Here is a 27241-nt window from a genome sequence, read left to right as displayed (position 1 = left end):
ATTTGATAAAAATTAATCGAACGGGTGTGACTGTCTCCTGAAGCACAGTGTCCATGTAACTCTCCCCCTCCCTGATGTGTTGCAGTGCCCACAGCTCGGACTCCAGCTCATCAGCTCTGAGCCGAAGTTCCTCGAGCAGCCAACACTTGCTGCAGATGTGGTCACCCTGGATCGCCCCGGCATCCACCAAACTCCCACATTCTACAGCTGCAACACATCACCTGCCCTGCCATCTCTATTCTATTTAATTAATTAATTTGGATGTTAAATATTTCAAACGTGAATTTCTTAACTGTACTCTTCAGCTGTAATAATGTCTCCTGATTTAAACCACTTGGCCAATCAAAAGAAACATGGAAGAGATACCCAAAGAAGCTTCCCCAAACCTGGAGCTCACCGTCTTTTTCCAAAAAGCTGTTGAGGCTTTAAGGGTCAATTAAAAACTTTGAAACTGAGATTGATAGGTTTCTGCCATCCAAGGCTATAACAACAGTAACCTGTATTTATATAGAACCATTAACATAGTAAGGTTCCCCTAGGAGGCTCGGAGGAGATTTAACAAACAAAACTTGACACCAAGCCAGATAAGGAGATATTAAGACAGAGGTCAAAGCGTTTGGTTTCAAGCAGCTTCTTAAAGATGGCGGTGGAGAGGTTTAGGGAGAGGATTCCAGAGCTTGGGACTCAGGCAGCTGAAGCCACGGCCAGCAATGGTACAGCAACTAAATTCAGGGATGCACAAGAGGCCAGAATTAGTGGAGCACATGCATCTTCGAGGGTTGTGGGACTGTAGGATATCACAGAGATACAAAAGATGTGGAACCAAGGCATGTTAATGGAATTAAGGTACAGATTAACCATGGTGTCACTGAATGGTGGAACAGGCTCGAGGGGTTGAATGGCCTCCTGCTGTTTCTAGGATTCCATAAACTGAAGTCAAGAAAAAGAGAGCTGGTTCATTTCAGGATCTAATGTGTCATTGAACTGCCCCCTAGTGGCTCCATGTCCAGACTTACATCATGATGCTTGAAGTTTACTCCAGTCAAACACTGGGATGCCCAAGAGAACCATTGACTCCCTCTCGTTGCTGTACAAACAACGCTTTTGTGTGTTAAGGCCTTGTCCATGCAGCCTTAAGCCAGAACCTGCTGACACACAGTTCCAGCTGTGATCGCTAACCAAAAAAAGGCCAGCTGCTGCCATAATAAATTGGAGAGACGGGGGGGCATAGTGGTAACCTCACCGGGCCAGTAATCCAGAGTCCCAGGGCAATGCTCTGTGAGACACAGGTTCAAATCCCACCACGGCAGCTACCGGAATATAAATTAAATTAATAAGTGTAGTCTCAGTGATGGCGGCCAAGGCAACCATCATCGATTGTCGTAAAAACCCATCTGGTTCACTAATGTCCCTTTAGGGGAAGGAAATCTGCCGTCCTTACCCGGTCTGGCCTACATGTGACTCCAGACCCACAGCAATGTGGCGGATTCTTAACCGCCCTCTGAAATAGCCCCAGCAAGCCACTCAGTTCAAGGGCAGTTAGGGACGGGCAACGACACCCACGTCCCATGGAAGAATAAAGAAAAAAAAACAACGTGCATTTATATAGCGCCTTTTAATGGAGTAACAAGGTGGTTCCTAGGAAAGACTACCAAACAAAATTTCACAAGCGAGTCACATAATAGGGAAGGCGGCCGAAAGCTTGGTCAAAATTGCAGGCTGTAAGGAGAGTTGGAGAGGTTTGGGGAGGAAATTCCAGAGCTTAGGGCCCAGACTACTGAATGGGGACGCAAGAGAGACTAGGATTGGAGGAGTGCAGCAGCGAACAGGAAAAAGGGTTTGGTCCCAGTCGGTTCAAGAGTTTACATGTCTACAGAAAGTGAAGGGACGTATATAATCAACAGGTACTGTAGGCAGTGACATTACCACCATCTCCCCTCTATCTTCCGCCAGTTTGAAAAGCATTTGTCCACTACGACTCTCCCTGTTTCCTGTCACTCGGCCAATTTTGTACCCACGCTGCTACTGTCCCTTTTATTCCGGGGACTTTGACTTTGCTGCAAAGCCTGTTATGTGCCACTTTATCAAATGCCTTTTGGAAGTCCATATACACCAGATTAACCGCATTACCCTCATGAATCCTCTCTGTTACATCCCTGGAACCATTCTTGTCAATCTTTCCTGCACCCACTCGAATGCCTTCACAAGTTCACATCCTTCTTAAAGTGTGAGGCCCAGAGCTGGGCACAATACTTCAGTTGAGACTGAACCAGTGTTATATACACGTCTCCTTGCTCTTGTACTCTGTGCCTCTATCTATAAAGCTTAGGATGCTGTGTGCTTTATTAGCCCCTCTCTCAACCTGTCCTCTCACCTTTCATTGATTCACACACACACACTCTCTGCTCCTGCACCCCCGTTAACAGAATGCTGGGCAGGAACTCACCGTGTCCAACATCTCCCGTGTGTGGGCTGCGGACAGGCAGAAGCGAGCCCGAGATTCCACGATGGGAGTGGCCGGGAATCCAACAACCACCACTCCGATGTTCTTCTTCAACATTCTCCTGGCAAACGCACTGGAAGTAGAGACTCTGGTTACAACAGAGCTGTTTGAGAAACAGTGCTGAACAACAACGGCAACCTGCATTTGTATAGCACCTTTAATAGAGTAAAACGTGCCAAGGTGCTTCACAGGTCCACCTTTATTCTATCAAATAAAGCATGAGGCTTAATATTGCCTAACATAAGGCGATATTAAGATAGATGGCCAATAGCTTTAGTTACAGAGGTAGGTTTTAAGGAGTGTCTTAAAGGAGGAGGGAGAGATGTAGACTTGGGAGAGGTTTAGGGAGGGAATCCCAGAGCACGGGCCCTCGGCAACTGAAGGCGTGGCCACCGGCGGCGGAGTGATTAAAATCGGGATGCTCAAGAGACCCGAGCTGGAGGGGCAGGGATCTTGGATGGCGGTGGGGGCTGGGGAAGATCAAAAGGGATTTGAAAACAAGGATGAGAGTTTTAAAATCGAGCCAGTGCGGGTCAGCGAGCGTCGGTGGGGGGAAGAGGGGTGAACGGGACTTGGCGCGAGATAAGACCTGGGCGGCACAGGAGGTACAGCAGAACAGAGAACGCGCTGGGCACCAGTCCGTCTTTAGACGGGGGGCCTTGACTGTAGGAAATAAAAAAAAAAGGTCTTGGAGATGTTTCGCAGTGGGTGTGAGGTTAAAATAAAAAAAAACAGGATAGGAAACGTACCCTACTTTGCCGGGCATGTACAACAGCAATGGTACAACAGGGGAATCATCATTCCCATAGGTGATGAAACCCAGCTCCCGCAAGCGCTGTCTGAAGTAGCGGGTGTTCACTCCCAACTGTCGCACTCGCTCGATACCTGTGGAGGAGGAGGAGGAGGACATAAAGGAGAGGTGATAGGTTTCTCAGTGACACAATCCCACCCCCCTGCGTGCAACTCGTGCTTTACAAAGGAAGGCTTTGCGTTTATGTAGTGCCTTTCACGACCACCGGCCATCTCAAAGAGCTTTACAGCCAGTGAAGGGCTTCTGAAATGTAGCCGCCGCCGTCGTCGTGCAGGAAACACTACAGCAGCCAATTTGTGCACAGCAAGATCCCACAAACGGCAAGGTGATAGTGACCAGAGCGTCTATTTTTTTTTTGTGATGTCGGCTGAGGGATGAATATCGGCCACGACACCAGGGAGAACTCCCCTGCTCCCCTTCGAAATGGTGCCTCGGGATCTTTCATGTCCACTTGAGGGGTCGGACAGGCCCTCGCTTTAGGAACATAGGACTTAGGGTCAGAAGCAGGCCATTCGGCCCTTTGAACCTGTTCTGCCATTCAATAACATCATGGCTCCCCCCTCCCCGCCTTAACTCCTCTGTTAATCAATAATCGATCTAACTCAGCCTTGAATATATTCAATGACCCAGGCTCCCCTGCTCTCTGGGGAAGAGAATTCCACAGACTAATTACCCTCTGAGACAAAAAAAAATTGTCATCTCAGCCTTAAAAGAGAGACCTTTTATTCTTAAACCGCGTCCCCTTGTTGTAGTTTCTCCCACGGGAGGAGACGCCCTCCCTGTATCGATCCTATCAAGTCCCCTCAGGATCTTATTTGTTTCAATAAGATCGCCTCTCATTCTTCTAAACTCCAATGGGTAAAGGCCCAACCTGTTCAACCTTTCTGCATAAGATAAGCCCTTCACCCCAGGAACGAGTTGAATGAAGCTTCTCTGAACTGCTTCCAATGCAATGATGTCCTTTTTGAAATAAGGAGACCAAAACTGTGCACCGTATTCCAGATGTGGTTTCACCAACGCCTCGAACAGCTGCAGTTAAACAGCTCATCTGAAAGAGGGCTCGTCTGACAGTGCGGCACCCCCTCGGCCCTGCACCGGAGTGTCGGCTCTCATTTTTGCTCTCAAGCCCTGGATCCGGAACGGAACCCACAACCTCCTCACTCGAGAGACGGGAGCGGAGCCCACTGAGCTTGGCCGACTACCACACGGATGCGGGAGTCGAAAATATTTCGAGGCTCTCTGAGCGTTGCGACTTTTCATTAAAATTGTCAACAGGAGCCCGGAAGGTGTCTTTAGGCGGCACGACTAGTTATGTGGGTGAAGAACACCGTGAAGCGGGAATAAGACGTTTAAAAAGAATATATCAAATTTTATCCCTTTCTCACCTATTGTTGTTCCATCGAGACCCATGATACACTTTAACGATCTAATAATCTGTTCTGTTATTAGCGGAGGCATCGAGGCAGCGTAGACAGCGCTGTGCGAATACCCTCGTAGGTAATCCACCAGCTCCTGTAAAAAGAGTCAAATGCTTGGGAAAATAAATGGCTAACAGGTTTGGTCGGATGCAATGAGACCGAGCTGTTCATCCTTCACGAGCTAATGTCCTGGGCACGCGATTGCCAAACTAACAGTGTCACCAGAAGCAAACACTACCCGCGGCGTTACCTCACTCCCAGCCTGACGTTCCCCCTTTTTAAGCAAGTGGCGATTTCCACAAAATATATTTCTTACCCAAGTGCTTGAGGTACAATGTAAAAGGTACCTTTGTACTTGCACTACAGCAATGTAATGTAGAAGGGTTTTAAACACACCCACATGGATAAATACTTAAAAAGAAAGACCTGACTTTATATGTAATATAAAATAAAAGATGTCCTGGACACCTTTGTCAATCCCTGCTGAGCCCACACCTATCCCTGACTTTCTATTTTGCTCCACCCCCTCTTAACCGGTATAAAATCCATCACATTTCTACTTCTCTTTCGCTCTGAACAAGAGTCATACGGACTCGAAACGCTAACTCTGTTTCTCTCTCCCCACAGACGCTGCCAGACCTGCTGAGTTTCTCCAGCATTTTCTGTTTTTATTTCAGCATCCGCAGTGTTTTGCTTTTAACTTGCGTTTATAGTGTTTTTCACAACCGCTGGACATCTCAAAGCACTTTAGAGCCAATGAAGTACTTTGTGTAGTCTCTGTTGTAACGTAGGAAACCTGGCAGCCAATTTGCACACAGCAAGCTCCCACAAACAGCAATGAGCAGATGGTCTGTTTTTTTTTGTGATGTTGACTGAGGGATGAATATTGGCCAGGACACTGGGGAGAACTCCCCTGCTCTCCTTCAAAATAGTGCCATGGGATCTTTTACATCCACCTGAACAGGTACATGGGGCCTTGGTTTTACGTCTCATCCTAAGCACGGCACTTCTGACAGTGCAGGGCTCCCTCGGTACTGCATTGTAGTAGCAGGCCTTGATTTTTGTGCTCAAGCCCTGAAGTGGGATTTGAACCCAGTACCTTGTGTTTCAGGAGGTGAGCAAGCTACCAGCTGAGGCTGACACGTGATGGGGAAAAATTTGCAGGGCCACAGGGAAAGGGCGGGGGAGTGGGGCTAATTGGATCGCTCTAACAAAGAGCTGGCAGGAGCCCAATGGGCCAAATGGCCTCAAGCTGTGCAACATCATTCTATTAACAAACTGCACCAGGTAGAATTTGGCTACCATGGCTTGGTGCTGGGTAGGGGCTTAATGAAAATGATCTGTGCGTCACTTCAACTGGATGGAAGGAATGGTTGACCTCAGACACTGACATTAAAGGTGGTTTGCAAGACTCTGCTAATAAAAGCTCTCCACCCGAGTGTCCCTTCCCCTCAGGGAAGATTTTAGAATCTCCATTCAATGTTGCCTCACAGCAATGAGATTGAGATCTGCAACTTGCAGCAATGTAAACTGATCTTAAATCTCTTGAATTAAATGTGGCTCCAGCCAACGATTCTGGGATCTAAACTTAAGTCATTGTTAATCATAGGATCAAAGAAAATTTTCAGCACAGGGGACCATTCGGCCCATCATATCAGTGCTGAAATAGAGTTAAGCAGCCCAATCTCGCTCTCTCTAGGTCTGTATGAGATAGCACTTCAAGTGCATATGCAAGTTTTTTTTAAAAATGAGATGAGAGGTTCTGTCTCTACCACCCCTTCAGGCAATGAGTTCCAGCCCCTCACCACCCTCTGAGGCCCCTCTCAGCCTCCGACAAATTACTTTAATTCCATGCCTCCTGGTTGTTGATCTCTTTGCTAAGGGAAATATGACAATGAAGTGATTTGAGACATCAAATGGTCATGAAAGGTGCTATATAAACGCAAGTCTTTCGTTACAAAATTTTTCTTTTTTAATTCATTTACGGGATGTGGGCTTCGTTGGCTGGGCCAGCATTTATTGCCCATCCCTAATTGCCCTTGAGAAGGTGGTGGTGAGCTGCCTTCTTGAACTGCTGCAGTCCATGTGATGTGGGTATCCCCACAGTGCTGTTAGGGAGGGAGTTCCAGTGCAAACTGCACAAGGGAGACTGTGTCCCTGAGCAGCATCTCATCTCTCCCTTATATCCTCCCTATCCACCCTCTCTATGGAGGTTCTGTGGCACAGTGGGTCTGTCTCCCTGCCAGAAGCTCCAGGTTCCAGTCCCGCTCCAGGGCTTGATGGTCAAGGAAGGTGTGTTCATACCGTGACTAAACAGGTTGAGCATCGACCTGCAAATCCTTCCAACACGCTCCAATGGCGGGCGGTAAGGGCGGGAGAGATCCGTGGTCAGCCGGGTGATGGAAAGAACGTTGGACCCTCTCCCATCACTATCCATAGCTCCAGACTACAACATGCGTGTTAAAACACTTGTTGCCACAACTAATGTCCTTTAGGGGGAGGAAATCTGCCGTCCTTACCCGGTCTGGCCAACGTGTGACTCCAGACCCACAGCAATGTGGTTGACTCTTAAAAATGCCCTCTGAACAAGGGCAGTTAGGGATGGGCAATAAATGCTGGCCCAGCCAGCGACACCCACATTCCACGAACGAATAATATAAGAAAAAACTGAGTGATCTGTAACACACAACCATCCACTCTAGCCGGGCTCCTCGTAACTATTTAAATCTCCTCCGTCCCAAAGAAAACAACCCCGGCCTGTCCGACCTTTCCTCATCGCTAAAGTTCTCCAGACCTCTCCTCTGCTGCCCCTCTAGCGTGATCAGCTCCTTCCTGTAATGTGGTGTCCAGGACTGCACGCAGTCCCATAGCTGTGTCTGTACAGTAACATTTTTTTTTTCTCTTCCTTTCTCTCTCCTTTATTGCGAGCATCAATGGCAGATCAGCTTCGAGGAGCCACATAGTCTGCTCCTACTTCTTCTGTGACTGTGTAGAAAGGCTGCCAAGTTATAGAGATGTGGCCACCAGAGGGCAGACGGATCCCACTTTCTCAGATCCTGCACTACCGCCGAGTTCCTCTAAGGGACGCTGCTACTCACAATGTTGCGAAGCAGGCTGCACTCAACAGCACCTACAGCAGGCGGTCAGTGGTACTGCAGCCTAGAATTTATTTTAAATCCCATTGAACTGAGCAATTTGCCATTTCCCTGGTAAAAATTCCTAAGTGCAAAGGGCTGCTGGCTGTGGCGTTGTTTCAGCGTCTGCAGCCACACCAAGGTTTGCAATTGGCTGGTGTCCTTCTTAAGGAGGCACTGGCTTTTCTGCATGGAGAGGCAGAGCCCCCATAGCTTTATTTACACCGAAACAATGTCGGGGGCCCAGGACACAGTCTGTGAGCTGCGGTCGTTCAGTGTTAACGTTCCCACAAAGTAATTTTGATGCACACTGTATCATTACGTCCAAGTGTTTAGTCAACAAGAGCAGCGCTTGTGAAACAAAAGCAGTGACGATCACTTGATGCTGAATTTAATCTGTCCCTTGGCTCAGTGCCCGCTGGACTCTGGATCGAAGGCAGGGTGCGAATCACCTCAGGGTGACTCTCTCCGAACCCACGAAGCCCCCAACATCTCCCAGCAAATGGAGACCGGGACTAGGGGGGACATCAATATAAGACATTCACTGATAAATCCCACAGAGAATTCAGGAGAGGTTACCCAGAGGATGGTGACTGCCCTATGGGCGGGGGTGTTCAGGTTAGCGAGGGTTAATGTGGGACTGGGGAAACAGTACTGCCCACAGGATGATGTGGAGAGTCACATGATGGTAGACTGTGTGTAGTAGAGTCTAACAGAAGCCAGAGTGGAGAGATTACCTAGTCAGAAGATGTATATGGTTATGGGTTACCAATAAACGGTTTATGTTTGACAAGAATCTCAGTGAGATGATAAACAACTTTACAACAGTGACAATTTGGCACTCGTCACCACAGGGAGTAGTTGAGGCAAATAACACAGAATCCGTTTATGGGGGAGCTGGATGAACACAGGAGGGAGAAAGCAATAGCAGGATGTGCTGACAGGGTGAGAGGAGGCTCATGTGGAGCTAAGCCTGCATTTATTGCCCTTGAGAACTGAGCAGCTTGCAAGACCGTTTCAGAGGGTACTTAAGAGTCAACCACACTGGAGTCACGTGTAGGTCAGAGCGGGTAAGGACGGCAGAATTCCTTCCCTGAAGGACATTAGGGAACCAGATGGGTTTTTATGACAATCGACAATGGTTGACTTTTAAATCCAGATTTTATTTTCATATTGAATTCAAATTTCTCCACCTGCTGGAGTGTGACCTGAACCTGGGCCCACAGAGCATTACCCTGGGTATCTGGAATACTAGTCCAGTGTCAATATTATTACACCACCACCTCCCCATGGATCAGGCTGCCTTGTTTCTGTTCTGTTCTGTAACACACTCTGGGCACCAGCCATCATTACCAATGAATAAGAATGATACAGCAAAGGAGGCCATTCATCCCATCGCACCTGTGCAGGCTCTCTGGTAGAGCGACCCAATTGGTCCCACATCCCTGCTCTTTCCCCATTGTCCTGTACTTTTTCCCCCTGAACTATTTATCCAATTCCCCTTTTCATAGTAATTATTGAATCAGCTTCCACTGTCCATTCAGGCAGCGTGTTCCCGCGCTGCGTCAATGGTTTTTCCTCATGTCGATTCTGGTTCTTTTGCAAATCACCTTCAAGCAGTGTTCACTGGTTATTGACCCGTCTATCACTGAGAACAGTTTCTCCTCATTTACTCTGTCAAAATCCTTCCTCACTTTGAACGCCTCGATTAAATCTCCCCTTAACCTTCTCTGCTCTAAAGCAGAATGATGCTAGCTTCGGCAGTCTCTTCATACAACTGATGCCTCTTATCCCTGGTGCCATCCTAGTAAATCTCTACTGCAGTCACCTTATCAGGGCACTCGGAGTGTACTGGAGTGTGTGTAACAAGCACATTATCAGGGAGCAGAGGGGGGAGTGGGTAGGAGAGGTGGGAGGGGGGGAAGAGGGTGGGAGAGGGGCAAGGGGTGAAATGGGGGAGTGGGGGGGAAAGAGAGGGAGAGAGAGAGAGAAGGGGTGATAGAGCGCAATTTTAAATGCTACCTTCTTGCCAGCAATGTACCCTCCAGTGGCCCCGAAACTTTTGGTGAAGGTGCCCATCAACACGTCAATATCCGCGGGGTCAACGGAGAAGTATTCCACCACACCTCGGCCTGTAGACCCCACTGCTCCGATACTGTGGGCTTCATCCAGGTACAGGTAGGCTTTATACTTTTTCTTCAAGGCTACAATATCTGGCAAACGGACCATCGAGCCCTCCATGCTGAGATAAAAATAAAATGCACAGCAACATAGCAAAGGGTTAAAAACATCCCTCACATACTAATAAAAATAACACAGCCTCCTTCTACACTGTCTGATGCTACACGGTTCATCGTCAAGTGTTTGACAGGGTCTCTCTCACATGGCCTGGTCAGCTCAGCTTCGGTGCAGTGCAGAGGGCTGTGGCCTTCAGGTAACATACATGCCAAACGCCTCCTTGTAACCGGACCCTGCTGTCACGAGGAAGCAACTCAAACCGGGGGGTCCCCAAGCGTTTCCCACTGTGACCCCAATTCAATGCTTGACCCGAGCCCAGAGAGTGAAAACTGGGGGATGGTGGGGGTGGGGGGGGGGGGGGGGGTGGGGGGTGGGGAGAGTTGTTGATCATCAGTGCGGAGGTGGGGAGAGGGGTTTCAGATGACAATGGTGGAGGTGAGGAAGGGGATCTCAGGGACCAGCCGCTCGCTGGGCTCAGTGGGTGGCAGTGTTCGGGCCTGAGGGCTCATTCCAATAGGGCCACACCAGCCAGCGAAAAATAAACCACGTCCACGCCCGTCAAAGGACATCGGAGCCAAGTCCCCTGGATTGACGCTCCACAGCTACCATTGCTGCCTCACGACCCCCACCACCCGACTAGGGGGGGTCGGGGGGGGCTTCACAGCCCACGGTTTAGGACCCCTTCCTCAGCAGAAGAGGAAGGAACAGTCTGATGCTCTTCCGGCCCCCGCCATCCTCTGGAGACTGCACAGCAAGATCCCACGCACAGCAATCCGATGGCTAAAAACAGAAAACGCTGGTTGCGCAGCATCCGAGAACAACACGGTTAATGTTCCCGGTCGATGGTCTTTCATCAGTTCGATCTTATTCGTCACTGAGCTGAGATGCTCACTCTCGTTGTTCTCTCTCTAACAGATGCTGCCTGGCCTGCTGGGTACTTCCCAGGTCTCCTGCTTTTTATTTCAGACTTTCGACATCTGCGGTATTTTGCCTGTGGTAGAAGGAGCGCGGCAATGGCCAGATAATCTACGTTTGTGAAGTTAATTAAGGGGGTAAATAGCGGCCAGGACACGAGAGGAGAACTCCCCCTTGCTCTTCTTCGACCCAGCGCCACGGGATCTTTTACATCCAGCTGAGCGGGCCTCAGTTTAACGTCTCATCTGAAAGGTGGCACCTCTGACAGTGCAGCACCTGGAGCGCCCCTGCAGCCTGGATTCTGGTGTGCCCAATTCTCCGGAGCAAGGCTTTGAACCCACAACCTTCTGACTCAACTCTCTGCCGCCCACTGGGTCAAATCAACAGAGACGATGGGGATTTGAACCTGTGGCTTAGCGCTGAGTCTGGCTTTTGACTTCTGCTAAGTGCTCCACCATAACCAGGCACAGTGAGTAACTCTTTGTCTTTATGAAGATAGAGCCAGGGAGATCTGTCTCTTTAACGCACTGTGACACCAGGAACCAAAACCACTACACGTTGCTGAATAAGAACAGAAAGTGCTGGAGTAACTCAGCAGGTCTGGCAGCAACTGTGGAGAGAGAAACAGAGTTAACGTTTCGAGTCCGTATGACTCTTCTTCAGAGCAGAACCACACGTTCCTGCTTGTAAAATTTAAAAAAAGAATAGAAAAAGCATTTTTGCAATAGGAGAGACATTTGTAATTCTAGTGTAAGAAAGGGAGGGGGTTTAAATGCAGCACACATGTTGCTGGTTAGTGCTGAAACAGGCCAATGCGGGCAGGCAACATGCATGGATGGACAGCACGGAGAACCCAACAATGCAGCAGGCATGCTGAACAACAGCTGGCATTTATATAGCACCTTATAACGCTGCAAAACGTCCCAAGGCATTTCACTAGAGCATTATCAAGCTATTCTTTTTGACATTGAGCCACATCAGGAAATATTAGGACTGGTGACCAAAAGCTCGTTCAAAGAGATAGGTCTTTAGGAGCTTCTTAAAGGAGGAGAGAGAGCGAGCGAGTGAGAGAGCGAGCGAGTGAGAGAGGGCGAGAGAGAGAGGGCGAGAGAGAGAGGGCGAGAGAGAGAGGGCGAGAGAGAGAGGGCGAGAGAGAGAGGGCGAGAGAGAGAGGGCGAGAGAGAGAGGGCGAGCGAGTGACAGAGCGAGTGAGAGAGAGAGAGAGAGAGAGAGCGAGCGAGTGAGAGAACGAGCGAGTGAGAGAGAGAGAGCGAGCAAGAGAGAGAGTGAGCAAGAGAGAGAGTGAGCGAGTGAGAGAGAGAGAGGGCGAGAGAGAGGGTGAGAGAGAGAGAGAGGGCGAGAGAGAGAGCGAGGGCGAGAGAGAGAGCGCGAGCAAGCGAGCGAGAGAGCAAGAGAGAGAGCAAGTGAGTGAGAGAGAGAGAGGGCAAGAGAGAGAGAGGGCGAGAGAGAGCGCGAGCGAGCGAGCGAGAGAGAGAGCGAGTGAGAGAGAGCGAGTGAGAGAGAGCGAGTGAGAGCGAGTGAGCGAGAGTGCGAGCGAGTGAGAGAGCGAGCGAGAGAGAGAGCGAGTGAGAGAGAGCGAGTGAGAGAGAGCGAGTGAGCGAGAGTGCGAGCGAGTGAGAGAGAGCGAGTGAGCGAGCGAGTGAGAGAGCGAGAGAGAGAGCGAGCGAGAGAGTGAGAGCGAGAGAGTGAGAGCAAGAGAGAGCGAGTGAGAGAGCGAGAGTGCGAGCGAGTGAGAGGTTTAGAAAGGGGAATCCAGAGTTGAGAGCAGCTGAAGACGTGGCTGCCAATGGTGGAAAGATTAAAATCAACGATGCATCAGAGGCCAGGATTAGAGGAATGCAGAGATCTCGGAGAGTTATGAGGCTGGAAGAGGTGACAGAGATGGGGAGCAGTGAGGTGCTGGGTTGGTTGGCGGGGGGTGGTTGATTTGAAAACAAGTACTGAACCCTACCTGTAAATTCCCTCCACGAGAATGAGGATTTTTTTCCAGGGTCTGTGGGTTCGGGGTTGGCCATTAACCACTGCGTCTCGCAAGAGCTTATCCAGGCTCTGTAAATCTGTGAGAAAAGACACACAGCAACTGAAAACTCTCACTCAGAGGTGTCTGTAGCGCGTGTTTATTTTTAAAAGAGTAATTATATGCGTACACTGACAGACTCTCCACAGGTGAAGATGATGGGAAGACTTGTCCCTGTGGGAGTTGGAATTATCTTTGCCGGCTGTAGAGGCTGGTTTGAGATCCACAGGCCTGTGAGGGGCTGAAGCACAGGCGCTCCTGGATTGGAGGGGGCTCTGGTATAAGCAGGCTCCCTCCGTTCTCCACAACCCTTTCCTTCAGCAGCTTCACCTCTTTGTCTCGACCCTGTGGGCTGTTTTCCTCGTCGCTGTGCTCCAGCCGTCTCCGTCTCCGTCCACAGCTTCCTGTCCCCAACGCCTGTTTGGTCAGCGTCAGCCGGGCAGATGTGTGGCTCCGCCTGGTCTTGGTGAGGTGCACCTCGGTCTCTCTTAGTGGAGAACAGCTCACCATAGAGTGCTGCTTTTGCCATTCTGGAATCTTCCATGTGTGACATGTTCTGCCCGGCGCAATTTAAAAAAAAAATCTTTCACGGGATGTGGGTGTCACTGGCTAGGCCAACATTTATTGCCCATCCCTAATTGCCCCTTGAGAAGGTGGTGGTGAGCTGCCTTCTTGAACCGCTGCAGTCCATGTGGTGTAGGTACACCCACAGTGCTGTTAGGGAGGGAGTTCCAGGATTTTGACCCAGCGACAGTGAAGAAACAGCCGATATATTTCCAAGTCAGGATGGTGAGTGGCTTGGAGGGGAACTTCCAGGCGGTGGTGTTCCCAACTATCTGCTGCCCTTGTCCTTCTAGATGGTAGTGGGTTTGGAAGGTGCTGTCTAAGGAGGCTTGGCGAGTTCCTGCAGTGCATCTTGATTGGACTCTGATTGGTAGAGGCGTTGCCATGGAGAATGCCTGTGAAGCGAGCTGTTTCACACTGCAACCATGCAGTAACAACATGAGTGGTATTTGCCACTAACAGGATGCTACCATCCAACCAAAAAGACGTTCCGCCCATCACACAAATGAGTGATGTGGTATGCGAATTTTAGTGCCAGTGTGATGCTGGGTATGTAGGCCCTATGTCCCAAAGACTGGCAGATCGTATCAGACAGCATGTCCCTTCCACTGTCTGCAATGGGCTAGGCACAGACTGTACCCAACCAGCCCGCATTTGCAAAACTCAAAACACGGCGTCCAATATCAGATGTGATTCTGCGATTGGATAATGTTTACTAAACAATCCTCAGTGTGCTAAGAATTACGCTGACCCCCAATTTGTCAGTAGGGCTCACAGTGTGGCGCATGTGTGTGTACTGGAAGCTAGGTATATTAATACACGGGGCCCTGTTCTTTATAGACAGAAAGAACGCGTACACACATTGCGCCTGTTTCAGTTAAACAAGTGACAGCCATTCGCTGACTCATTCCTCAGGGCAATGCCTTGACCAAGCAGGGTCAAGGTGCCTGGTTTAAATTTCAAACAATGCTGGACAGTTAACTACCAATCACCATCAATGGTGCAATCTCCATGGCAATGTCTCTATCAGAGTCCACTTGATTAGCACTCTCTTCACATGCAGTATAAATTGTTGTTTTCCCCTTATATTGGTATTCTTGCAAAGTGTCCTGATGAGTGCAAGACGAAAAGCTTCGACACGTCTCTTTTTCCAGCAACGCTTGAGTTCTGTACCACCAGACGACTATCTTCAGTGAGCAGCACGGTGGGATCTTAAGTGACCAACTGAACTGACAAGGCAGTGCCTTTGGTTTAACCTCCGATCCGAAAGACAGCGACTGTAATTTTCCAGCCCCACCCACCGGCGGGATCTCTCGGTCCTGACGCAGTCAATGGACGTTTGGCTGCCTGGCCACATCCGCTGTGGGTGTGGAGGAGGGGGCGCCACGACGGGGGGGCTGGAAAATCCCTCCCAGTACCTGTGACAATGTAGCACCCCCTCAACGCTGCAACTGGAGTGTCAGGCGAGATTACCTGCCCGGGACCTCTGGAGTCTGGGTCTCGAGACAACCTTCTGACTCAGGGATCAGTTCAGGACAATAAACCAACTCCTCGAATCCTCCCGCACACACACACTCCCAGAGCTAAACTTTCGGCAGAAGCCCGGAAGGGAATGTCGGGAAGAATAAAAAAACCCATTTATGCCGTCCCTCCGGGGCCCCTGACCGTCTCTTGGCAAAAAGGTTGGAGGGAGGTCGGGGAGACACCCCCAGGGGAAATTCTGATCCCATCCGGATTTCACTAGAATCGATAAACAGGGCAACGCAAAGTCTGAACACCCGCCCTGCGCGGCCTTATTCTGACTGCACACGGGGAGGTAACAGGAGATGGGATCTTGTGGTGCAGCCGGAGGCCATTGTGGCCCATTCCAGCTCCTATCTAATTGATGGTGTTTGCTGCCAGTGCGATGGTGGGGGCAAACTCGCCACCCGTGCAGTCGCAGTGCCCGAGACATCACGACCAGTGATGCAGCATCAAAGAACATTGAACCTGAACCGAGGGCAGCATAGAAAACACAGCTTGTTCCAAACTTACAGACAGACATCGAAGGTACAATGAAGTGTTCAGATCTTGTGGAGGTCGACGAGCGAGACAGGGGGAGCACATCAGAGACAGGGATGAGTGAAGCGGCGAGGGGGAGGGTGAGCGAAAATGTGAGGGGGGGTGAGTGAAGCAGTGAGGGGGGGTGAGTGATGTGGCCGGGGGGTTGGGGGGGGGGAAGCGGTGAGGGGGGGAGGGTGGGGGGGGGGGTTGCCAGCAGACACTGGGTGCCCAGTGATGCTGTCGGCAGCACCAGGCGTGTGGCTTGGGTTCCTGTTCCACTGCGATGGTGGAAGATACAGTGTACCCGGATTCAACCTGTCGCATTCAGTGTATTGTACGCAGCCCCCCGGTTGGCGCTGTGGTGATCAGGTCCGCGTTAGGCATCGCCTGGCGCGGCTCAGCAGCCTCACTCTGGCCTGGTGGTCTCTGCCGCATTTGCCTAGCGTCCCACTGCGTGCGGGGTGGGGAGGGGCGAAGCATTTGGTTCCTGCTTTCAGTCCCGGTGACGGGATGGGACGGGAGGGGATGCTCGCTGAGGAAACGCCGGCCAACGTCTCAAGTTGATGACCTTTTTGTCGGAACGGGAAGAAAATCAGAGTTGCGACGGGTTTTAAGCAGGTCACGGGAGCAGGGTGAGGGGGCGGGGTGAGGGGGGGGGCGCGAGGGGTGATGGGGTGGGGCGAGGGGGCGGGGCGAGGGGGAAAGAGCAGAAGAGAAGGTCTGTGATAGGGCGGAAGGCAGGAGAGATTAAATGACTAAGAGGGGATGATGGCTCAAGATAAAAGCTGGGTCTAGAGAAGGTGTGAATGGCAAAAAGCAGACACAGGACCAACGGCCACTGTCCAAACAAAGTGAACCCTGGTTACGATCCGAAATTGTTGAACTCCATGTTGAGATAGTGTCTTTTTCACAAACCCACACTGTCAATGCAGCTTCAGGAAATCTGTATGTTCAGTACGGGTTACACCCATCCTGCTCGTAGATACTTCACTGACCTCAATCACACTTCAACTTTATCAGAGTCAGATTTCCCCCTGGTGGGATCTGCAAGTTGTCACTCAAAACAGGAAAGCAGGAGTGACTTCCTCTTCCAAAACAAGAATGCAGAAAGAGATGTTTCAGGAAATGGACCCGACCCTAATACCATCACCCCCACAGGCAGCAAGTACTCTCAAGGCCGGGTTCGACACGCTTACTACCCCAGTGACATTCTGCCGCTCAATTCTCAAGGGGAGCCCCTATTCTGCAAAGTGGGAGGATTCAACTTTGTGTGTCCGCTGGGGTTCAGTTGGCAGCGCTTGTGCCTCTGGGTCAGAAGGTTGTGAGACTCCGGGGACTTGCGCACAGAAATCAAGGCTGGCACTCCCAGTGCAGTACTGAGGGAGTGCGGCACTGTCAGAAGCACTGCCATTTGGATGAGACCTGAACACCGAGGCCCCATCTTCCCTCTCGGGCGGATGTAAAAAGGTCTCGGTGCTATTTCAAAGCCAAAGAATTATCCCCTGGTATAAAAACAGATGCTGGGGATACTCAGCAGGTCAGGGCAGCCTCTGCGCAGACAGAAACAGAGTTAATGTTGCAGGTCAATGACCTTTCTTCAGAACTAGGACAAGCTAAGGGGTGAAACAGCTTCTGAGCAAGGGCTGGGTGGGGGGGGAAGGACAAAAGGAAAGTCTGTGAACCCAAAATGGGTTATGACCGTTGTTTCAAGTTTCCCTCAGGGATTTGAACAGCTCGGCATTTACCATCGGCTGTGTCGTAGTATTGTAAATCTGAGAAAATGTTCTTTATTCATATTTTATTGACTAGGTTCAGCTGACAAAAAGGTAAAGGAAGTTCACGATCGTGCGAAGATCAGGTCTTTGAGAATCAGAAATTCATTGCTGGCATAAATGAATCACTGAAGGGTCAATTAATTCCCAGTAACTAAATGGCTGACTCCATTCCTATCATATTTCTCATGTTGAAATCCCTTGTCTTCGCTGCATCTGAGATTGGAGAGGCAAGGTGACTCAGGCTGAAAGCGCGCTTTCACAAACATTGTTGTAGGTGGTGTACCAGTTTTATGAAAGGATCTATCCCTAACCCGTAAACCCTTGCCAAGGCTAATTAAAGCACACCCTTTCTCTCCGGGCATATCTGAATACCAGCTGGCGGTGAGGTCTGAGCTTGCCTCGTCGCTCAGCTCAATGCTTTAGCGTTCTGACTGCCTAGAACCATCCCACGTTGAGCTGGTTCTGCTGCATTCCTTTCCACATAATGAGTGATTTTGACATCCTATACATCCACAATCCACAAGCCCAAAGAGGAACAAGTCATCCGCCCTCTGAATTTCTGCTGCTGCAACATTGTCGTTATTCCCCTGTTTGATCGCGAGGCACCTTAATAATGATGTTGGGAACGGAGAAGGCCACTCGGCCCTTCGAGGCTGTTCTGTAAACGGGAAAAAGGTAGAGGAAAGCTGCAGCAAGACTGAGACGACATGGTAATGCCTTTCTAAAAAGATATACGAGGGCAACGTTAAACCCCCCTTTCAACCCACCAACGCCTCGTTTAATCAGGACGGGGTTAGGTCAGGTGGCAATGCCCTGTATGCTCTTTACAGGTAAATGCACATAGGAACAGGGCTGTTCCTAAAGCCTTAATTGTCACCTCCACACTTGATCCATTCCAATGTACTCCTGGCCGGTCGTCTACTTTTCACCCTCTGTAAACTTGCGCTCATCCAAAACTCTGCTGTCATAGGAACACAGGACGTAGGGGCAGGAGTAGGCCATTTGGCCCTTCGAGCCTCCTCCGCCATTCAACAAGGTCATGGCTGATTGGGTTGGGGTCTCAGCTCCACTTTCCAGTCTGCACCCCCACCCCCCCCGCCCCCATAACCCTGGACAGCCTCGGACAAATTTAAGGATCCATCCTTCACTGCTCTCCGGTGAAGAGAATTCTACGCTCTAATCACCCTCTGAGGGAAAAAAATATTTCTCCTCATCTCTGTTTTAATAGGGAGACCTCTTATTCTTAAACTGTTTTCCCAAGTTCCCTGGCAAGTTGAAACATCCTCCCGGGATCCACTCTGTCAAGTCCCCTCAGGATCTTTCAATAAGACCACCTCTCATTCTTCTAAACTTCAATGGATATAGGCCCAACCTGCTCAACCTTTTCTCACAGGGTAAGCCCTTCATCCCAGGGTTGAGTCCAGTGAACCTTCTCTGAACTGCTTCTAAAGCAATTATATCCTTTTTCAAATAAAAACTGTACAAAGTACTCCAGATGTGGTCTCACCAAGACCCTGTACAGCTGTGGTAAAACTTCCCTACTTTCATATTCCATTCCTCATGCAGTAAATGCCAATATTCCACTTGCCTTCCTAATCACTTGCTGTATCTGCACACTAACTTTTTGTGATTCATGTACCAGGACACCCAGATCCCTCCGTACCACCGAGTTCTGCAATCTCTCTCCATTTAAGTGGTGCACTCTTTTTCTATTCTTTCTGCCAAAATGAACAAGTTCATGTTTACCCATCATACTCCATCTGCCAAATTTTTGTCCACTCACTTAACCTGTCTGTATCCCTTGCAGACTCTCTACCTCCCCCTGACAACTTACTTTGCTGGCTAACTTGGTGTCATCAGCAAATTTAGCTGCTATACATTCAGTCCCTTCATCCAAACCGTTGATGTTGATTGTAAATAGTTGAGGCCCCAACACTGACCCCTGAGGCACTCCACTAGTTACAGTTTGAAAAAGATCCATTTATCCCTACTCTCTACTTCCTGTTAGCCAACCAATCCTCTATCCATGCTAATATATTACCCCTACACCATGAGCTCTTATTTTGTGTAGTTACCTTTGATGTGGCACCTTATCAAATGCCTTTTGGAAATCCAAGTTCACCACATCTACAGGTTCCCCTTTATCCACCTTGAATGTTACTTCATCAAAAAACGCTAATAAATTGGTCAAATATGATAACCGTTTCACAAAACCATGTTGTCTCTGCCTGATCACATCGTGATTTTCCAAGTATCCTGCTACAACCTCCTCAACAGTGGATTCTAACACTTTCCCTATGACAGATGTTAGGCTAACTGGCTTATAGTTCCATGCTTTCTGCCTCCCTCCTTTCTTTCTTGAACAAAGGTGTTACATTAGCTGTTTTCCAATCTGCTGGGACCCTTCCAGAATTTGAGGAATTTTGGAAGATTGTAACCAATTCACAGCCCGTTTGGGGTAGAGAATTCCAAAGGTTCACAACCCTTTTCTTCTCATCGCAGTCCTGAATGGCCGATTCCTTATTCTGAAACTATGACCCCATGTTCTAGACTCTCCAGCCAGGGGAGACAGTCGCTCGGCGTCTCCCCTGTCGAGTCCATAAGGGTTTTATATGTTTCAATTAACTCACCTCTCATTCCTCTAAATTCTATAGGCCTCATCTCCTCAATTTTGCCTTTTAGGACAATTCCCTCATCCCTGGAGCTAATCTAGTGAACTTCCGTTGCACTCCCTTTAAAGCAGGTGTATCTTTCCTTAAGTAGGGAGACCAAAACTGTCCAGAGTACTTCAGGTGTGGTCTCACCAAAGCCCTTCACCAGTGGCATTCACAGTCGCAAGTAGAGTTTAGCAAATACTTATATACTTTCATTCTGACTCTATTGCCCACCCACCACCTTCCCCCCCAACTCCCAATAGCCAACAACCCCCATCCCGCCCCCACTCATCTGTGATCCTGGGCCTCTGGTGGGCACATTGCCAGCAGCTAGCACCACTCTCGTGGGTGGTGACAAGGAGCTGCCAGCCTCTGATTGGCCAGCAGTTCTCGGGGGTGGTGGATTTCTGTCTCCACCCCCACCCCCCCAACCCCACCCCCCCTACCCCCCACCCCCACCGCCTGGGGTCCTTGAACCCGGGGAAAGCCCGACTGACACTTAACATGGCGGGCCCCACCAAGGGAAGCAACGTGGGGCTCTCCAGCCAGTGGGTGAGGCCCCTGCTGCCTGGATTAAATATTCCCTTCTCAGTGGTCTGGGTCACAGAAAAGACAAGTGCGGGCCGCAGAGTGAATCCTGCTGCCCTATATAACTGCAGCAAGACCTGAAATGATAAAAGCAAAATACTGCGGATGCTGGAAATCTAGAACAAAAACAAAAATACCTGGAAAAACTCAGCAGGTCTGACAGCATCTGCGGAGAGGGATACAGTTAACGTTTCGAGTCCGCTTGACCCTTCATCAGAACTAAGACATATAGAAATGAGATGAAATATAAGCTGGTAGAAGGGGGGTGGGACAGGTAGAGCTGGATAGGAGGCCAGTGATAGGTGGAGGCCAAGAAGAGATTGCCAAAGATGTCACAGACAAAAGGACAAAGGGGTGTTGATGGTGGTGATATTATCTAAAGGATGTGCTAATGGGGACATTAAGGGAAGCAAGCTAGTGGCAGATGGCCTTAGTGGGGGTGGGGTGGGGGGGAAGGGATCGAAATGGGTTAAAAGGTGGAGATGAAACAATAGATTGAAATAAATTTAAAAATAGGAGGGGAAAGAAAAGAATATAGATGACATGATAACCTGTTTGCTCGCTCCATAGATGCTGCCTGACCTGCTAGGCGTTATTGGAATTTTCCGTCTTATTTTCACAACCTCCCAGCTTGATAAGCTGATGGATCCTTTCAGATTGTTCAATCCGAAAATTCTTGATGCATCAACAGTGGCTAAAAGACAGCGACAGGCTCCAAACGGTCACATTTTTAATAATGTCATTTTAGACTGTGACAGCCGGCACCAAAGCAGTATTTATATATCTGCTCCACGTTATCTGCTATCCTCTGTTTGGAGAACGTCACACCCGGAGGAACAACACACCCTGGGGTCAATGCAGAAGCAACGAAATAGTGACTACAGTCAGCAGCTGAGAACAAGGTGCAACTGTTTGAGTGAACTGTGTTCAAAACGGAAAATGCTGGATCTACGCAGCGGGTCAGGCAGTGACGGTGGTGAGAGGAACAGAGAGGAGAGGCTGAACTTTACTGCCAACCCCCACCACAGGTGGTGGGCTAGGAGGTGGGGGGGGGTGTTGTGGTGGGGGGGGGGGGGGGGGGGGGCGGTGTTGTGGTGGGGGGGGGGGGGGGGGCGGTGTTGTGGTGGGGGGGTGCGGTGTTGTGGTGGGGGGGCGGTGTTGTGGTGGGGGGGTGGGGTTGTTGTGGTGGGGGGGTGGGGACGGTGTTGTGGTGGGGGGGGTGCGGTGTTGTGGTGGGGGGGCGGTGTTGTGGTGGGGGGGTGGGGACGGTGTTGTGGTGGGGCGTCAGTCCCATTGGTCAGGGTATTTGCGCAGTGGTGGGCTGTGATGTGGATTGGATGTCTGGGCTCAGGAATTGGGCAGCCCATTTGCATACAGGGCGGCCATGTTGAGGGCCATTTTATGAAGCCGTCTGCATTTTGGCAATGGCGGGGATGATGCCTCACCACGTGGGGAGGACGTCAGCTTAATGGAGGTGGCCTCCTTGTGACAGCCCGGGGTTGGGGGGTGGTGGGAGGTAGGTGAGATGGACCATTGAAATTGGAGGCTTCATGGCACAGAAAAGGGCCCGTGGGTCAGGAAGGCAACAACACCCCACACCACCGCCCCCACCCCCACACCACCGCCCCCACCCCCACACCACCGCCCCCACCCTCACACCACCGCCCCCACCCCCACTCGCAGGACCAACAAATTACTGGAGGGGGTTTACCCTCTGACCCATGTGCCCCGTAAAAAAAAAATAAATTCTCTTCCGCTTCACTGTCGGGAGACTTTTGAGGTCTCTGCAGCTCCGAACTCTCCCTCTGATTGGGCCAGCAGCATCAGGAGCCCACCCACCATCCTTAATTGGACAGGGGGCTGGCGGGCGGCCAATCAGGAGCACGCCCGCAGTAAAACTGCCGAGGTGGTCCTGCTGCTAGTGGTGGGGGGGGGGGGAGGGGCTTTTCAGCCTGATGTCAAGGTTCCAAAGGCCGTGGGTCAAATTCAGACCAACGTTTCAGGTCGATGGCCTTTGGTCAGAAGTGGATATTGTGCTCATAGGACATAAGACTTAGAAGCAGGAATAGGCCAGTCGGCCTTTTGAGCTGCTCCGTCATTCAATAAGATCATGGCTGATCCGATTGTGGCCTTAGCGGCATTTTCCTGCCTGTCCACCATAACCCTTGACTCCCTTGTCTGTCTAACTGAGGCTTGAATACATTCAATGACCCAGCCTCCACTGCTCTCTGAGGAAGAGAATTCCACAGACTTACTATAATATAAAGGTCTGGTATATACAGGATTAACGTGAGTACCGCTCACATAGTGATGTAAGAAGGCACACGACCCAGGGCTAGGGTCAGTGTGGTGTTGGCCGGAGACGTGTTAAGATCTAGAGATGGAGATAGCTCCTTGCCTATACCCTTTACTGTATATATGTATATAGTTACAAGTAGTTAACAAAGACTTGCTGTTAACATACAGAAAACTACGGAGACTTCCTTAACAGACATGGTCTGTTAACAACACCATTACAACATGGTGGCAGCTGGGGGTCAAAAAACCCTCAATCTCACAAGCATGTTGAAAAACTAAGAAAAAGAAAATATTCAATGGATTCTGAATTGAAAGAAGCTCCCAACTGAAGCACCAACATAGAATAAATTCACCAGAAAAAGCTCCAGACAGAAGAGCCTGGAAACTAAAGGCAGAAGTCATACTGCAGCAGAAGACTTCATAAAATCACTTGAAGAGGAGTAATTCCTTGCTTCCCTGCACAGTCTCAGCCTAAGGGGCCGATCATTTAGGACTGAGATCAGGAGAAATTACTTTACTCAAAGGGTTGTGAACCTTTGGGAATTCCCTACCCTAGAGGGTTGTGGATGCTCCATTTTTGAATATATTTAAGGCTGGGATAGACAGATTTTTGGTCTCTCGGGGAATCAAGGGATATGGGGAGCGGGCAGGAAAGTGGAGTTGAAACCCAAGATCGGCAGGGCAGACTCGAAGAGCCACTCGGTCTATTCCTGCTCCTAATCTTTGTGATCTTGCTCTTGTGTTCCTCTTCACCTCTGTCTTAAATTGGAGACCCCTTATTTTGAAACTGTGCCTCTTGGTCCTGGATTCCTCCACCACTCACAACATCTACCCTGTTCAGTCCCCTCAGGATCTTATATGTCTCAAGAAGATCACCTCTCATTCTTCTAAACTCCAATGAGTATAGGCCCAAACTACTTAATCTTTCCTTATAAGACAGCCCTTTCAATAGGCAAACTGTATACTGTGCAACTCAATGTCGTATTTATGTGCAAGTAACATGTTCCTAGGTTAAGCTCTTCTCACTTTGACATTGAAGAGTCTGAGGTGAGGGTGGATAGGCACACGATGCTGACTTAGCCCCTGCTCCGGACAGACAAAGAACTTGGCTTTCACCCAAAGCTTTCCTGATGGGGGGGCAGGTATTAACTGTACCCAGAAGTCAATGTCGATGCCAAAACTCGCCACTTTTGAGCATGGCACAGTGCAGCAGCAAACCTCTGTCTCACCACAAATCATCCAGTGTTAAAATACTGGTGCTGACCCACGGGGAACACAAGCTCCCACGCGGACTGCAGTGGTTCAAGATGGCGGCTCACCGTCACCTACCTCATGGCAATTATAGGTATAGATGGAAAATGCTGACCAGCGATGCACACATCCAGCGAATGGAAACAAAGCGTGCTGCACAGGCTAAGTATCAACCAATAGAAAAACTGGTTTGTCAACTTTCAAAGATAAAAAGGTGCGAACGAGTGAGAAAACTCCTGGGACTTTGATATCCCAACTCTACACCCAACTTTTCAGTCACGTTAACTTTACGATGTGAAACCTTTAAACTTTTCTTTTAAGAAGAAACATTGCTTAAAATAAAGTGAGGCAAGGCAAACATAAGTTGCTCAACTGCCCTAAACTTAGTCAAATAATCAGTGAACGTATTTAAATGAGAAAGTATGTGAAACGTGTGTAGAGCTTTGGTTAGCTTACACTTGGAGCACTCTGCACCATTCTGGTCTCTGGATCATAAAAAAGGATATATTACAGAAGATGCAAGAAAGGGCTTACAAGGGTGATCAATGGATGAGAGGTTAAAGCTATAGGGCCATAGGTTGGTTACAGCACAGGAGGAGGCCATTTGGGCTGTCATGTCTGTGTTGGCTCTTTGCCAGAGCAATTCAGCTAGTCCCACTCTCCCGCCCTTACCCGCAGGCCTTCAAGTTTTCCCTTTTCAGATAATCATCTAACTCTCTATCGAAAGCCATGACTGAATCTGCTTCTACCACACTCTCAGGCAAGCACATTACAGATTTTAACCACTTGCTGTGTAAAACTGTTTCCCCTCACTTCACCTTTACTTCTTTTGCCATTCACCTTAATTCAGTGTCCTCTAGTCCTCAACCCTTCCACCAATGGGAACAATTTTTCCCCATCTGCTCTCTCCAGACCCCTGGTGATTTTGAATACCTCTATCAAAGCCCCTCTCAACCTTGACTTCTCCAAAGGAGAGCAGTCCCAGCTTCTCCAATCTATCCACATCACTGGAGTCTCTCATCCCCGCAACCACTCGCATGAATCTTCTCCGCACTTTCTCTAATGCCTTCACAACCTTCCTGAAGTGTGGTGCCCAGAATTGGACGCAATGCCCCAGATGAGGCTGAGCCAGTGTTTTATAGAAGTTTATCATAACTTCTGAATAACTATAAGGGAAGGCTCAACAGGCTGGAGCTCTTTACTCTAGAAGAGAGAAAGCTGAGCGATGGCCTGATAGAGGTCTTTAAAATGAAGTGGTTTGATAGGATAGACAGAAAAGATAATGCCACTTGTCAGGGAATTCAAAAACTAAGGGGCATAAAAATAAGATAGTCACTAAAAAATTCAGTAGGGAATTCAGGAGAAACCTCTTTGCCCAGAGAGTGGGGAGAACATGGAACTTCCTACCACAGGGAGGTCCGTCCTCATTCCAACAATCTTTCTCCACTGATTTCTATTCTCCGCTGCCCTCACTGCCTGTCCTATAGAGAGGCCAGTCCACGTTCCGGTATTATCCATCCATGCCACTTTGGGTCTTCCTTGTGCATGTTTTCCCGATGCTTTACCTTTTTTTCAAACACTCCACTCCTGATCACATCATGTGTCCAAAGTACGTGAGCTTCCTAGATATCACAGCCTCAGACAAGTTCCTCTTAACACCGGCTTTCTCGAGCTCCCAGCCGTTCGCCCGCTTGGCTGCCCATGACACACGTCGAGTCCTTTCATTTCAAATGCTCTTGCTCGAGCCTCTTCTTGATGGTCTCAGCTTTCACATCCATGCATCCGTTACCAGCCACACAAGGGCTTTCAGAAAGACGAACATCCATTCATGGCTCCTCCATACTCCTTAAAGCGAGTTCATAACACCACGGCCCGAGTTTCTTTGGTAGACTCTGCATCCTCCACGATGAGTGACCCGGGACGGCAGAAGGTATCGGCCAAGGAGTGGTCGAGGCGAATGGTACAGACGTGTTTAAGGGGAAGCTGGATAAACACTTGGAGCAGCTTTGGCTGCACGGTCTGTTTCTGTGCTGGGGTTTGGTGTGACTTCATATCGAACAGTTACAGTTCAGGGTTCTACATGGAGCATGCTGAATGGAGAATGTCGTGGAAGCAAAGGGATGATTTTAAAATGCTCAAAAACTCCAACATATGCACGCTAAGAATATTTTTCTTCAGACACGAGCTGTGGGGTGGGGTGGGGGACCGTGAGGCATTAAAGCAACCAATGGAGTTTGACCGTTAATTGAAAATAATTAAGCAGGAGAAAGGAGTAAAGAGACTAATTCATAGATTAACATAAAATCCACCACAGCAACTTATATTCATATAGCGCCTTTAACATAATGAAGCATGTCAAGGCCCTTCACGGGAACATTGTCAAACAAAATGTGACAGCGAGCCACATATTAGGGCAGATGACCAAAAGCTTGGTCAAAGGGGTAGGTTTTGAGGAGTGTCTTAAAGGAGGGGAAAGGGGTAGAGAGGCGGAGAGTCTTAGGAAGGCAATTCCAGAGCTTACAGCCTCAGCAGCCGAAGTCAGGGCCACCAGCGGGTGGAGCAATTAAAATCTGGGATGCTCAAGAGGACAAAATGAATCTGCAAGTTGCATCTCTAGATTATTTCCATTTATGAGTTGTTCTTTGCCACGACTACTATTTCAGTAGGTCATGGCCTGGTTTAGCTGGCACTAACCACATAAATGTTGGCAGAATACAGATGTTAGTCTGTGACAGCCACACACCAGAAGCTGAAGCAGGGGGAGTGGAGATACGTCGGAGGGACTGAGGAGCTACATGAAGTGAGTGAGGGCAGGGGCGCCTTTGTTAACAAATCTAATTTCAGACATGTCACGTGTGTATAAAAAATACAATATTTAAGTGTACGGATTCTATTATGCTGAAAATGAGCCTGAGTCAGAACGAGTCAGTCAGTCTGTGGCTATGTAATGAGGTTATAATCAATCCTTTGGCAACATGCTCATGAGTGGGATTGCTAAACACTGAGGTGTG

At 49.4% G+C, this 27241-nt stretch overlaps 1 protein-coding gene across 1 annotated transcript in view; it reads right to left on the bottom strand.

Annotated features, from left to right (window-relative positions):
- sptlc3 (serine palmitoyltransferase, long chain base subunit 3) overlaps positions 1-27241 on the bottom strand; it is a 115833-nt gene that overhangs the window by 6873 nt on the left and 81719 nt on the right. Inside the window, exons 7-11 of the mRNA XM_078556462.1 lie at positions 12992-13097; positions 9889-10108; positions 4700-4826; positions 3253-3388; positions 2447-2576 (exon numbers count right to left, since the gene is read on the bottom strand). Of these exons, the coding sequence (XP_078412588.1) occupies positions 2447-2576; positions 3253-3388; positions 4700-4826; positions 9889-10108; positions 12992-13097 (719 nt within the window). The remainder of the gene's footprint in view (positions 1-2446; positions 2577-3252; positions 3389-4699; positions 4827-9888; positions 10109-12991; positions 13098-27241) is intronic.

This window comes from Cetorhinus maximus, chromosome 14 (assembly GCF_964194155.1).
Source record: "Cetorhinus maximus chromosome 14, sCetMax3.hap1.1, whole genome shotgun sequence".
Taxonomy (NCBI): domain Eukaryota; kingdom Metazoa; phylum Chordata; class Chondrichthyes; order Lamniformes; family Cetorhinidae; genus Cetorhinus; species Cetorhinus maximus.
Note: the sequence above shows the minus strand (reverse complement) of the source record. Positions and strands in the feature narration are given on the sequence as shown.